The sequence below is a fragment of the Metarhizium brunneum genome, chromosome 2 (assembly GCF_013426205.1).
Source record: "Metarhizium brunneum chromosome 2, complete sequence".
Lineage (NCBI taxonomy): Eukaryota > Fungi > Ascomycota > Sordariomycetes > Hypocreales > Clavicipitaceae > Metarhizium > Metarhizium brunneum.
In genome coordinates, this window is record NC_089423.1 from 6,260,200 (window position 1) to 6,273,624 (window position 13,425).

The following is a 13,425-nucleotide window of genomic DNA, read 5'->3' on the forward strand; positions in this document are numbered from 1 at the left end:
GTGGTGGACAAGCCACTGGGCGCGATGAATGGCCGTTGCTGATTGGCTAGTCACCTTGCTGACCCGACCTCTGTGCAGGCTCGTTCCCGGACTGCGTACGGAGTACCGCACAGCACCGGCTCAGCGCTCCTCGAGCCGGCGGAAGCTACAGGGGCAACCAGACTGCCCTAGTCAACGTACCAGACAAGTCGACATGCAGACGCTCCGGCGGCCACTTTTCCGCTGAGACGTTCCCATCTTGAGCCAATCACAGCCAAGCAGAGCTCAACAAACCTTCATACTGTTCTTCCGAGAAAAGGCCATGGACTAGGTCACCAGTTTGAATCGGCATTATGGGCACGGATGGATGCAAATGGAGACGCGAATTGTCATGCCCGTCAGCGACTAAGTGGATGAGCCACTTCAAGTACTAATATCAATGTCCGCGTGATCAGCTTGACTATTCGGCCCCCCATGTTTTACCCCAACCCAACAGCGATTTCTTTCTTACGGTTCTAGCGTGCTCCTTCCGGAGTTTGAGACGCCACGACTGTTCCACACCCTTCACTACTCTGTATGTACGTTTCCCGAGATTGGCGGAGCACCGATGTCCTTTGACACCAGCAGCCTTGGACCCTGGGCTTATTTGCCTTGGCTATGATGGCATGTCTGCTGTTTTGGATGAACAACCTGGAACTTCACTCTCGTAGTTACTCCGTAATATCTGGGGTGCACAATCACGCCGTGTAAACTTGCTTAGTACTGCGGCCAACCGGTGTTCGGACATCGGAACCCGAGCATCCGCAGCCTTCAAAGTCACCATCCCCCACGGGTTGCCTGCTCAGCTTACCATGCGCACCGGGTTTTGCCATGCATATTTTGTCTGAGATGTTTTGCTCGTCGTAAGCCTCGAGCTTACTGCACCACTATGCACTAGCCAAATCCGTTCCCTGGCCTCTCCTGCTCTCATCGGAGATCCTGATAGCTGCTGCAGGACCTTCTCAGCCTGTTGGTAACCCATACGGGATTCCTGTGTCTCAAAATACTCTCCCCTACTCCATTGCTGGACCACTGATTGATCCCAGTCACGGCTCATTCTCAACATTGCCGTCATCGTGCGCATACCCGCACCTCTGCCTTATCCATGAAGAGTCGAAATCCTCCACCCAAAAACCTGTACCTTCAAAGCTGTCGTAAATTTCCCTTGCCCCGTCAACGGAACAGTAGAACAACAAGCCTTTAGTTCCCAATAAGCCAAGCAATGAATAGATCCGACTCAACCGGAGTTAATGAGTCCTCACCGAGACGCAAATAGATTATACACGGCTCCGCCTTAGGCATGGCCGTAATCAAATCCTCCAGCGGCACACAAAATGACTGATTTTCGGGACTTGTAGCCCCATGTGTAGTTCATCGTTTGGTTACTCCTCACCGTCGAAGCTCTCTTGGTCGTCAGATTCCCAACGCCGGAATGGGTGGTGCATCTGATAGAACCCCCCTGCTCAACCGCACCTTTCTTGAGCCCCAAGACTCGCAGCGGTAGTTACCATTCCCTCAATTCAAAGACGATGTGGCCGATGGCGCAATATCATTCCATCCCTCCCCGGGCCGAGATTTGATTTCCACAATACAAGCCGATCTGGCCATGGCGGCTTGCACCTCCTTCCACATCAAGTTATCTCGTAGGCACTGCTTTTCAAATTCGGGTGTGATGAAACACCCAGTTCCTTCATCATCATAAAAATCATATGGTGGGAGCGTTCCCATTGTAAGAAATTCATGCCCGGAGTTGGGGTAAACTACATCTGCGTTCTTTTTCGAGCACTCAAAGCTGGGGATACCACCTTTGCTATATCGTAGCACCAGACGCAAGCTCAGTAGCTGCGAGTCGGACAGCTCGCCAGACGAATCGGTCAGCTCTGGGCGTGAAGTCACCTAGACTTCACCCAGCTTCTCGACCTGTCGACTATGTATGGCGAATACTACCCATGATTGCGCTCCGACATATGGGTTGTCGGGGTCATCGACCACGAAGACTGGCTTCGTGATTTTGACCCAGGTCCAGGATTGGATGACACCTGATATGTGCGGGCTAAAGGATAAGTCAATTATCGTTCTTGGTGGCAAGCTCCACGGAGATTTTGACGTACATGTCAGTTTCAAAGATTCCAATTGAACCCCAATCATCGTCAATTGTCATGATGGTATCCAGTTCATTGCCCAGACAAGCCAGATTATCAACGGGCAAGGGAGACTTGCTTGTCTTGAAGCTGATGGCCCTCGCGCTTAGGCGTTTGCACCCGTATTTTGACGACGAATTTTGCAGCCACTGTCGATAACTGACGTGGGAGGTTGGATGCCATAGTTTTTTCGGTGCTCTGAAGGACTCCAGTGCAACTTTCGTAGAGCCGCTTCGCCAAAAGGGGTTATCCAGCTGCAGTGCAGCTTGGAGTCGATTCGAAGATGATTGCCTATCGTTGCCAGTTAGCTGCTTGGCTGTCTCTGTGCTCACCTCTTGAAATCGTACACATGAGGTATCCGCATAGCAAGACGCGCATTGACAACATCATCTAGCCACCCAAACGACTGCTCTGCTTCATCTGTTGACAAGGGGCCGTTGTCCATCTCCTCACCGTTGGTTCGCTCACAGTCGTCAGTGTCGCCGCCAGTACCAAACACTCTGCCACAAAGCCGCTGTAAACCAGCTACGTGAGTCAAGTTTTCACCTTGATTCGGTTGGCAAGACACATTGGCCGCTCTCTTGATGTAGTCAAGATATTGCCGTTCTTTCGTGAACGTATGTTGTAGGCCCAAGGCAAGGATTTCGTGGATACTTCTTGAGCCTCGGGATTGAGCGGCTCGTGTGTGAGTAGCCCTGCGAGCGTGCGATCTGGCGGCGTTGATCTTGGAATGATTTTTGCCTGAATCCGTTGTAGTCTCGCATCCGGTTCCTGTGATTGTAGGCGTGCTTCGACCAGAGCCTTCGATTTCGGGGCCGTCTACGTCGCATTTTTTGATGCTAGAGGAAATGCTACGAGTGCTCTTTCGGATGCTCTTTGGGCGTCTAACTGCGTAGCGATTGCGAGCCATGGCGCTTCCTTGGCTGAGGAACAAAAAGCTCAATCAACGTGTGATGCTTGAAGAGCCGTCATCTGCTGTAATGACGGTGTTGCAAGATGGAATCACACATCCACAAACAGCGTGATGAGCAGATGTTGGAGAAAAGAAGTCAGAAATGAGAGTATTGAATAATTCCAGACGAGGCTGGCAATATGTAAGAGCTGGTGCTCATTCTATCTGGTGACGAAAGAGTGAGCTGGCCTGTTGCGAGGTGCAAGTTGCCGAACAGCGGCCCACCTCACAGAGAAGAGAATTGCCTGCCTTCGTTGACAGCTGTGAGGTTTTGCATTCACTGCGGTGCTCCGGGCCAATATACGATGAGAGACAGTGAATCTTGGGGTCCAGACCCAAAAAAAATATACTATCTGCAGTGTGCTCGTGTACGTATACTTGACCTGTAACAAGAACTCCCAAGTTACTTTTTCCTCGAGTACGCCACGCATGCTTGTGAAGGCGTCAGAAGTATCGCCCTTGAGCCGTGGTGAGAAATCCATAGCAACCATGCGAAAATGCTACAATCAGAATGCACCTTCAAGCCCATCCCTACACAAGGTGACCCATTTTGGTATACGTGAGTTGATGAGTTTGACGAGTGGAAGATGTGGAAGATGTGGCCGTGGCTGCGCGTGTGCGTGTGCGTGGGCCCACGGGGTTGGCGCATAAAAAAGCTAACATTGAAAGACGCGTCCAGGTCAATCAAGCCCGTCGTCTGCCGCGGGCCGTTCGTTTCGCTGCAACGACATCGCGTGCCGCTTTGTTTGGTGGGGCCACCGCTGCACCTCGACCTCTTCAATACTTTGCGCCAACTCTCCCGGCGGTACAATTCCCGACTATATAACAGTGCAATGCCTCTTTCATGACTTGGCCATCGATAGCCCTCTCCAACTCGGCGCGTTGCCCGCTCATGCTAGCCCCCGAGCCCCCAAGCCCCCAATGCCGCCATGTCCCGTCTCTCCATAGCAACCAAATCCCGCCTCCCATCGTCTCTGCGCGTCGAATCCACCAACACAGCCGCCATCAAGGCCATCAGCCGACTGTCTCGCGAGGCCCTCATCCTCCTCGCCCTCGATTGGCTCGACGGCCCATCCCTAGCGTACACTGCGCCTTATCTATCGGCCCCCAGAGCCGACGATGACGAGACGCCAGAGGACTCGGCGGACCTCTACCCGCCCTGCAAGTCCATCGAGGAGCTGCACGACCTCTACACAGATCTGCAGCAGCAGAGGGGCTCCAGGCGCGATGTTGTCAGTCGCATATTGGAAGGGGATTGGCGCCATGGGCTGACGCTCTACCAACTTGCCATGATCGACTTTGCCTACCTCGACGAGCACCCTACGTCTCAGAAATGGACGGCATACAAGATCCAGCCTTTGAATCTGCCAACCAAAGACGCTGATGATGAGATTCTCAAGCCAGACGAGAAGAGTCTCAACCTGCCGAGATTCCATCCGTCGACGTTCCTACAGAGCCTGCAGGAGCAGGTCCTGCCTGACATCAAGGCTCACTATCACTTCTCACGACCGAAAAAGTTTCCTCTACTGCTGCTGCGCATATTTGCCATTGAATCGCCGTATAATACAGATTTGGCCCTTTCAGGCCTCAACGGCAGCGGCAATTCTACCAGCTTTCATTCTTCCCGTACCATTTACCTAGCTTTCCCGGACGGCTCGCCAGCATTGTACATAACCAGAGCACAAGCCACCGGGCCAATTAGCCACGGAGAATCAAAAAGCCTACACAGCCTCATTGCGAACGGCGTTCCGCAGGCGCTTTCGCGTCCTCGGGAGCGATACACTCTCAAGCCCACGAGTCTCGTGAGCAGAAATCTGGAGGCGCTCCTGGACAAGAGGGGCCCGGGGCGGAGCAATGCCGCAGGAGGCGGATGGAGCATCTACGCAAACGAAAAGGACAAGAAATCGCCGCTGGACACGCTCCTCCCCACACCGCCACTATCGAGAGAGTCGTCGTCGAACGCGGAGACGGCTCAGAAGCGCTCAAGGCCGCTGTCACAGCATGAGCGCGCGGCGAAGCGAGCCAAGACGGTGGCCGAGGCGCGCTTCGGCAACTCTGGCATCGTGTCTGACGGCAAGGGCATTGAGCGGTTTGAAATTATTATGCAGGATCCGTATCCCGCGATAGACGGTCTGTTTGTACAGGACTCTGAGGACGAGGATGACAGGCGGAATCGGCAGACGGATAGACGGAGGAGCAAGATTGATGCCGCGCTACGGCAGGCCTTGGGTGATGGTGAAGAGGAGGAGGATGAAATCGATCCGACGCGGTGGACACCGATTGTGAGGATCAACTTTCAGGGCCCGCATGTCTTTGCAGGAATACGGCAATTAGTTGAAGCTGGGATCGTGGACGGCGAGCGAATGCCAGGATGGATGACGGGCGAGGATGGCGTGACCACGGGCGTTGTGAAGAATGGTTTGATACGGGGCCACAAGGGTTCAGGATTATGATGCAAGGGCGGAGTTTGAATTGCTTTCTTGGGTATATGGTGTATTTTATATTTCTATCGTTGATACCCCCTCTATGTGAATGTGACTATGGCCAATGTATATATATGTATATATATGTGCGTATGCCTCACTTGTCTATGTCGTTTCCCCGAGTCTGAATACGTGGACGGTGTTCTTCCAGGCAGCTTCGCAGACCTCTTCAACGCTCACGTCCTTGATGGCGGCAATAATCTGGGCAACGCGCTCAATGGTGCACGGTTCGTTTCTGCCCTTGATCATTGCGCCTTCTTCCCACTTCTCCTTCTTCACAATCTTGAACCGGTCCGGTACCTCGGGCTGCTTCTTCTGATTCTTTTGTTTCTTGGGCTGTTTTGCCTGCGGCTCGGGAGCGGCAGCTTGGGGCGCTGCCGTTCCGTTCTCCACGGGTGCCTGGGCGGCCTTCCTCTCTATGAGGTACTTGTATCCTTCGTGGCTGGGGCGGACTTCGCACCACGGCCCGTCCGTCTCCATCATGAGCCTGTCGAGGCGGACAGCCTTGACGACGCGGCAATTCTCCTCCGTCTTGAAACTGCACCCGTTGATGCCAATGTATAGTCCCAGGTCCATCAACTCCTCCATCTCCTCCATGGTGCCCGTAAAGCTGTGCACGACGCCACCCTTGTCTAGGTTTTCTAACCTCTCGCCAAATACGCCTTTCAAAATGGCGACAAAGTCACCGTGGGCAGCTCTCGAATGTAGGAACAGGGGTAGTTGCGGCTGCAGCGAGGCCGCGACGCGGAGCTGCGCTTCAAACGAGTGCTTCTGGATTACTCTATTGCAGTAGTTTAGTCGGTCATAGTCGAGGCCGAATTCGCCCATGGCCACCATGTGCGGTTGGCTGGATGACCTTGCTTGGGCCACGACCGTGGTGAGTAGTGAGATGGCATGGGCCGATCTTGCGGCGTCAGGATGGTGCTCTTCTGACATGGGAGCGTAGGGGTCGCCTTCACACGGAGTCGTGTGCTCGCTCTGCTTCTTTTTGAGGTCTGCCGCGCCAAAGATGGCACTGCTGCATGGGTGGATGCCGACTGTTGCGTAGCAGGTCCCGGCTGGTTACTCGCCGTTAGCATGATATGTCTATGAGATTCAGCGGGGAAGAGGGCGCGGACTGAAGAATACGTACGGTATTCTTCTGCCAGGTTTAATGAGTCTTGGGAGCTCTTGATGTCTGATCCCGTAACTATGAGCTTGGTACATCCTACTTGTCGAGCGCGGTCGATTACTCCTGTGAGGTCATCGGGGTGTTTTTGGTGGCCATGATATCTGCCTCTGAAGATGGGGTCGGACAAGTTGATTCCAATCTACTTGGTGAGAGGCGGTCAGGATATGATACATCTAGAGCCACGGGCTGGCAGCTTCGATATGGCGTTGTGGTGACCTACATCAACATATCTGGGCTTGTAGGTGCCGTTCGGCGTCTCCCCCGCCTGAGAAGCCATTGTTGCACGGCGTAATATGCTTTTTGGAAGGGAAGTGTTATTTCGAAGTCGTCTCAAAATCATTGAGAAGGGTGTTTACGCCCCTTGTGTCTTTCCTTGGTTCATTGATTGAGTCACACAAGGAGTCACGGGCAATTTTCTTATGAACACGTGCAACTCTTATTGGAGCTTCAGGACGGCCTGCAGGCGCACAATCTGCCACTTCTCACTGGAACCACCCAAGTCGTGCCTGGCAGCTAATCCCATCTTGGCCATCGTCGTCAACATGTGCTTCGTCAGGTGATCCCAGTGGCCTTGATGGCTGCGAAACGGCTTAAAAATCCATTAATAATGGGGTGCGTCTCACGTGATTCCGCGCCAGATATTGAACGTAGTATGACGGGTGACAGGGGTGCGCGCTCCTACACGATGCCCCGCGAAAGTGGATGAGGGCCAGACGCAAGATACATAAAAGCATTTCAACCTCCGAGCCGAAGAGCCGCAGGTCCGAAACTGCAAGTGGAATTCGAGAATGCGCCGAAATTAAATCGTCCATTGACTCTTGGGTCCGCCAGGGACATATCCAGGCAAACCAGGCACAAGAATCCGCCCTTGAACTTGGCAATATTGTAACAGTGCTTTGTCACCGCCACCGAAGCCCTGATCACTCACGCTGGAGCTGACGACGGTGCGTGGGGCCCGTGTTTAATGGATTCCACGGATGGATGCACTGGCCACTGGCCACTTTAACCTAGCACAGTTGACCAGTGCCGTTTCTTGTTGTCGCGCTAGCAGGTGCGTAACGCGTGCTGTGCAAAACACGCGCCGCACTTAAGAAGGCTTTCAACGTCCACCTGTACGAGCATTTTTCTTTTCTCGCCTCTACACAAACCACTCTTGGACAGTCGACGGCATCATTTGCCGGTTCTAACTCCATCTTCTCTGCTCCTGTGGACCGTGGCAGCTGCTGGTGCCCTGGTAGACACTTGCAATAATCGAGGACACGTTTGCCTCGAATTTGAATTTATTATACCCCTTGGATCCTCATCGCCGCTCAACCCTCCCGAGGCCACGTCGTCACCATGTTTGTCAGAAAGCGCGGTACGTATATCATGTTCTCAGCTCCACGACTTCGCAGCGAGCCTCTTTTGCTAACGCCCTGCAGATGGTCGCCAAGAGCGCGTCCAATTCGACAAGATCACTGCCCGCGTCTCAAGGCTGTGTTACGGCCTAGACACGGAGCACGTTGATCCTGTTGCCATCACCCAGAAGGTCATCTCTGGTGTCTACGGCGGTGTAACCACAGTTCAGCTTGATGATCTTGTAAGACCACTTCCCGTCAATTTACCATCGAGCTACACGTCAAAAATTCTAACGCTTGTTACCAGGCTGCTGAGACCGCGGCTTACATGACCGTCACCCACCCCGACTACGCCATCCTCGCCGCCCGTATCGCCGTCTCCAATTTGCACAAGCAGACCAAGAAGCAATGGTCTTCTGTTGTCAGCGATCTGTACCACTACGTCAATCCCAAGAATGAGCGTGCCTCGCCCATGATTTCCAAGGACACGTACGAGTGCGTCATGAGACACAAGGACGAGCTCGACTCGGCCATTGTCTACGACAGGGACTTCAACTACCAGTATTTTGGCTTCAAGACCCTGGAGCGATCATATCTTCTGAAGCTCAACGGTAAGATCGTTGAACGACCTCAGCATATGATTATGCGTGTTGCTGTCGGTATCTGGGGAGACAACATTGAGCGCGTCATTGAAACCTACAACCTCATGTCAAGCAAATTCTTCACCCATGCCTCACCTACACTCTTCAATGCTGGTACTCCTCAAGCCCAGCTTTCTTCGTGCTTCCTTGTGGACATGAAGGATGACAGTATCGACGGCATCTACGACACTCTCAAGACTTGTGCCATGATTTCCAAGATGGCCGGTGGCATCGGTCTCAATGTCCACCGTATTCGTGCCACTGGCTCTTACATTGCTGGTACCAACGGCACCTCCAACGGCATCATTCCCATGCTCCGTGTGTTCAACAACACTGCCAGATATGTTGACCAGGGTGGCAACAAGCGTCCCGGTGCCTTTGCAATCTACCTGGAGCCTTGGCACGCTGATGTTTTCGAGTTCCTCGACCTCAGAAAAAACCACGGCAAGGAGGAAGTCCGTGCTCGTGACCTTTTCCTTGCCCTCTGGATTCCCGACCTCTTCATGAAGCGTGTCGAGAAGAACGGCGACTGGACTCTGATGTGTCCCAACGAATGCCCTGGCCTTGCCGACTGCTATGGTGAGGAGTTCGAGGCTCTGTACGAAAAGTACGAGCGAGAGGGCAAGGGCCGCAGGACCATTCGGGCTCAGAAGCTCTGGTACTCCATCCTTGAGGCTCAGACCGAGACTGGTAATCCCTTCATGCTCTACAAGGATGCCTGCAACAAGAAGAGCAACCAGAAGAACCTCGGTACCATCCGCAGCTCTAACCTTTGCACTGAGATTGTTGAATACTCTGCCCCTGACGAGGTGGCTGTCTGCAACCTTGCCTCTCTAGCTCTGCCTGCTTTTGTCGACTACGACGAGGGCCGCTACGACTTCAAGAAGCTCCACGAAGTCACTCAGGTTGTCGTTCGTAACCTCAACAAGATCATTGATGTCAACTACTATCCGGTCCAGGAGGCCCGCAACAGCAACATGCGACACCGACCTATCGGTGTTGGTGTTCAGGGTCTTGCCGATGCTTTCCTTGCTCTGCGAATGCCTTTTGAGTCTCCCGAGGCTCGCGAGCTGAACAAGCAAATCTTCGAGACCATCTACCACGCTGCCTTGACCGCCTCCATGGAGCTGGCCAAGGAGCAGGGCCCTTACTCTACCTTCAAGGGATCTCCCGCCTCAGAGGGTATCCTTCAGTTCGACATGTGGAATGTCACGCCTTCTGACCTGTGGGAATGGGACACTCTCAAGCAGCAGATTAAAGAGCACGGTATCCGCAACTCCTTGCTCCTTGCTCCCATGCCCACTGCTAGCACATCGCAGATCCTCGGCAACAATGAGTGCTTCGAGCCCTACACCTCCAACATTTACCAGCGACGTGTCCTGGCTGGCGAGTTCCAGGTTGTCAACCCTTGGCTGTTGAAGGATCTCGTCGATATGGGTCTTTGGTCTGATGCTATGAAGAACCGCATTATTGCTGAGAACGGTTCCATTCAGAACATCCCTAACATCCCCGCCGATATCAAGGCTCTCTACAAGACCGTCTGGGAGATTTCTCAGCGACAGGTTGTCCAGATGGCCGCCGACCGTGGTGCCTTCATTGACCAGTCCCAGTCTCTCAATATCCACATGAAGGACCCTTCAATGGGCAAGATCACCAGCATGCACTTTGCCGGGTGGAAACTGGGTCTCAAGACTGGCATGTACTACCTGCGCACGCAGGCTGCTGCCGCTCCTATCCAGTTCACTGTTGACCAGGAGGCTCTCAAGGTTGCTGATGCCAGTGTTGGCAAGGACAGACTTCCCAAGAAGCGAACCGCGCCTGCTGGCACCAGCTACATGACCTCTGTATCTGCTGTGCCCCGAGCCGCTCACCTCAGAAAGGAAGACGACATCAATGCTGTCAATGCTAACGGCATTCCTACTCCTAGCAACACTCCACCACCTGCTGGTGCTTCCCGCCCCATTGCTTCTCCGAGCAAGCCAGCTGCCATCAAGGCTGACGTTGATGAGGGCGACAGCCCCAAGGTCCTGCCCACTGAGCCCTCAGAAGTTATCAAGGATGAGGAGCTTGCCGAGCCCGGGACCAAGCGTTCTGGCCAGTCTGAAGATGGCGACGATAGCGGGGAGCGTGAGCGGGATATCTACTCGGAGGCCGTCCTTGCCTGTAAGTATCTACTCACCTTGCGCAGTCTAGGTACAGCCCTGTTTACTAACTGATGTGACATAGGTAGCATTGAGAACCCCGAAGCCTGCGTCATGTGCAGTGGTTAACTTGTAATAAAAGGAGACATGGAATCCCTCAGGGGATAAGTGTAACGATTGGCTGACGAGTTGGGTACGACGGCACGGATAAGTTGATATGGGGTAATGTTTCGATTTGGTTATTTTTTTCTCTTTTTTAAAAAGGGCATTCAGCGAATCAGTATATCGAGCGCAGGCGTGGCTCTTTACAGTTTCTGTGGAAAGTTTCGCGTATAAACGAAACCTGGGGTTATTGTCAAGGCCTGCATTTCCTTACTTTGTCCTATTATTGGCATTTTTGTTTTATAGAGAGAGACGGCCTAATGGGTGTCTTTAGTTATCGCAGTGTTGCATACGCGTAGCAAGGATTAATTTCACGAAAGGTATCATACAAGCACCACATGTTTTGTTTGCCAAGTACGAGCATGAGTTGTAAGAGGAGCCCTGTTTCCCGGGTACAAGCAAGGCATGCAGGAAGCCGATCGTTTTGCATGGTATTGCATTGCACCAAGACAAACAAGAAACAAAGTCGCGGATGTCGTACATGTGTAGATGAACGACAAGATGAGACATGGAGGAGCGGAGTAACAACAAATAAGATACCGGCTCATGAAGAAGGGAACTGTATGACTCTTTCGTACAAGGTGAATCGGTGATCGGATTGATTAAGATCAGCCCCTCGCTTGCTGGGTTGCACTTGGCACGGTTGTGTTGGCCGTCTCGACGGGATGATGCGTACTCTGTAGTCGGGAGCCGTCTCTCGTTGCAAGCTTTGGGGCCGTAGGCCATGCATGCCCAATTGACGACATTGCTCCATCGAGCGGGTTGCCGCGGCGCGTGCCGAGGGATTATCGAAAAGCTATGTACATACATGCAAGGCTGGAAGTACGGTGAGAGAAATCGCTGACGGAGATATTACGCACCTGGTGGGGGGTACGAAAGGCGTGGCTGTTCGGGTGTCGCGATTTCGATTGAGTGCGATTCGATTGAAAGCAAAAGTCGAGGGAAGGGGCTTTACGTCACCCGGCAACAAACAGGACATGCATGTCCGACATGGATTCGTGCCGGGGGCCCCCGTGAGACAAGGTCGAAAGGCGGTGCGGTTGCATGCGGGTGGCAGAGGAGATTGCCGATATGACGTCCATGATTTTGTGGCCTCGTCAACCAGACCTCTTGACGGGGGCAAGTTTGCAACTGTTAGGCGGCTGGTGATACCACCGATTCCGATTGCTGCGCCTGGCGTTTGGAACCAGATGTTGCGAGGCTATAGCATTGGCGATACATGCACTCCCTGTGGGTGCTGTTCTTTTGTCGCAAGACAAGTCAAGTTGGTTATTTTTTGATATACACTCCCAGGGTCAGCTTGTTTTTTCTATTGTTGTCTGTTTTAGTGCGATTGGTTCTGCAAAACGTGCGTGGCTGGGCCGTCCTGCATGTCCAGCCCACTCAGAATGCATTGGATATTGGATCATGAGATTTGGCTGCGCAGTGCGCAGTGGGAATTGAGGCAGGTTGAGAGCAGTGGTACTTGACACCTTACATATGCCTGTATGAAAATATTATTGATGTTATGCGGTACCCGGGTTGTCGGGGTTGCTTGGTTGCTTGGTTGGTTGTAGATATGGTGGCTCGCATAGCACAACCATCCGTGTAATAGTGATGGAGTAACGGGGTACGCACCAGGGCCCGCAAGGCCCGTTTCTTGATTTTATAGGCCTTCTATTGCCGGTCATGCGTGTGTGCCCAATGAATTTGTTTATACCAAGTTCAAGAACAATTCGATGACGGACCTGCCACCCGTGGCCGTGGCTAGAGGAGCAAGCGTTACGGGAAACCCAATGAGTCGTCAAACCAAGTGTAGTCAATAGCATGCGTAGAGGTGGTGAATTTCGGTAGCTACAAGACAGCACAGAACACCCATGACGGAGCCTGTCGTCCGGATTGACCTGCAAGGTACGCCAGGGCCCGAGCTGCCCAAAGAAATAAACTCGGGGTGCCGTTGGAAGAAGATGGCCCGGGTCCGGGGCCGAAAGCGCGCCACGACACTTGGATGCAAAATCTTCAACATTGCTCCGTTGACCGCGCGCTGTCCAATGACTCCCCGTATGCTCAACCCGTGTCAGTACGCACGAGCACTGTTTTTGCAACTCTTCATAAAGGGCGCTTGGAATCTGGAGGCATAGTCCGGCTTGCGCACCTGTTTTACCGATGCCATTTGTCGGCCTAAATGTCCCTTTCATTTCGTCACGCTCCACGCGATTGTATTCGGTTGGAGGCACCTTTCAACCTTCATCTCCTTTTGGCGGCCTCTGGACCAGGCCACCTTCCCATCTGCGCTGAAAAGGCATCCCGCGGGCGAATTTGTCTGCGATGCTGCATATTATATCCCAGCAGACGGTCATCGGAGCGCCGAAATGTGGAGGTGCTGAATGCTCTGGTCGG

The 13,425-nt window shown here is 53.1% G+C and overlaps 4 protein-coding genes across 4 annotated transcripts; 2 read left to right on the forward strand and 2 right to left on the reverse strand.

The window, feature by feature from the left end:
* Positions 1-1,533: 1,533 nt before the first annotated feature.
* G6M90_00g048570 (uncharacterized protein) lies at positions 1,534-3,069 on the reverse strand (the record flags this gene model as incomplete). The annotated part of the gene is made up of 4 exons (XM_014689486.2): positions 1,534-1,914; positions 1,966-2,071; positions 2,130-2,450; positions 2,492-3,069. The coding sequence occupies 4 exons, from the start codon at positions 3,067-3,069 to the stop codon at positions 1,534-1,536; spliced, it is 1,386 nt and encodes a 461-aa protein (XP_014544972.2).
* A 971-nt stretch (positions 3,070-4,040) lies between these two features.
* On the forward strand, positions 4,041-5,564 carry mis15 (Inner kinetochore subunit mis15; the record flags this gene model as incomplete). The annotated part of the gene is made up of 1 exon (XM_014689487.1): positions 4,041-5,564. The coding sequence occupies one exon, from the start codon at positions 4,041-4,043 to the stop codon at positions 5,562-5,564; it is 1,524 nt and encodes a 507-aa protein (XP_014544973.1).
* A 135-nt stretch (positions 5,565-5,699) lies between these two features.
* Positions 5,700-7,042, reverse strand: pi038 (Deoxyribonuclease Tat-D; the record flags this gene model as incomplete). The annotated part of the gene is made up of 3 exons (XM_014689488.1): positions 5,700-6,652; positions 6,727-6,904; positions 6,986-7,042. The coding sequence occupies 3 exons, from the start codon at positions 7,040-7,042 to the stop codon at positions 5,700-5,702; spliced, it is 1,188 nt and encodes a 395-aa protein (XP_014544974.1).
* A 1,061-nt stretch (positions 7,043-8,103) lies between these two features.
* On the forward strand, positions 8,104-11,013 carry rnr-1 (Ribonucleoside-diphosphate reductase large chain; the record flags this gene model as incomplete). Its single annotated transcript, XM_014689489.1, has 4 exons — positions 8,104-8,122; positions 8,187-8,344; positions 8,410-10,906; positions 10,970-11,013. 4 exons carry the CDS (start codon positions 8,104-8,106, stop codon positions 11,011-11,013), a joined length of 2,718 nt encoding a protein of 905 aa, XP_014544975.1.
* Between the last annotated feature and the right edge of the window lie 2,412 nt (positions 11,014-13,425).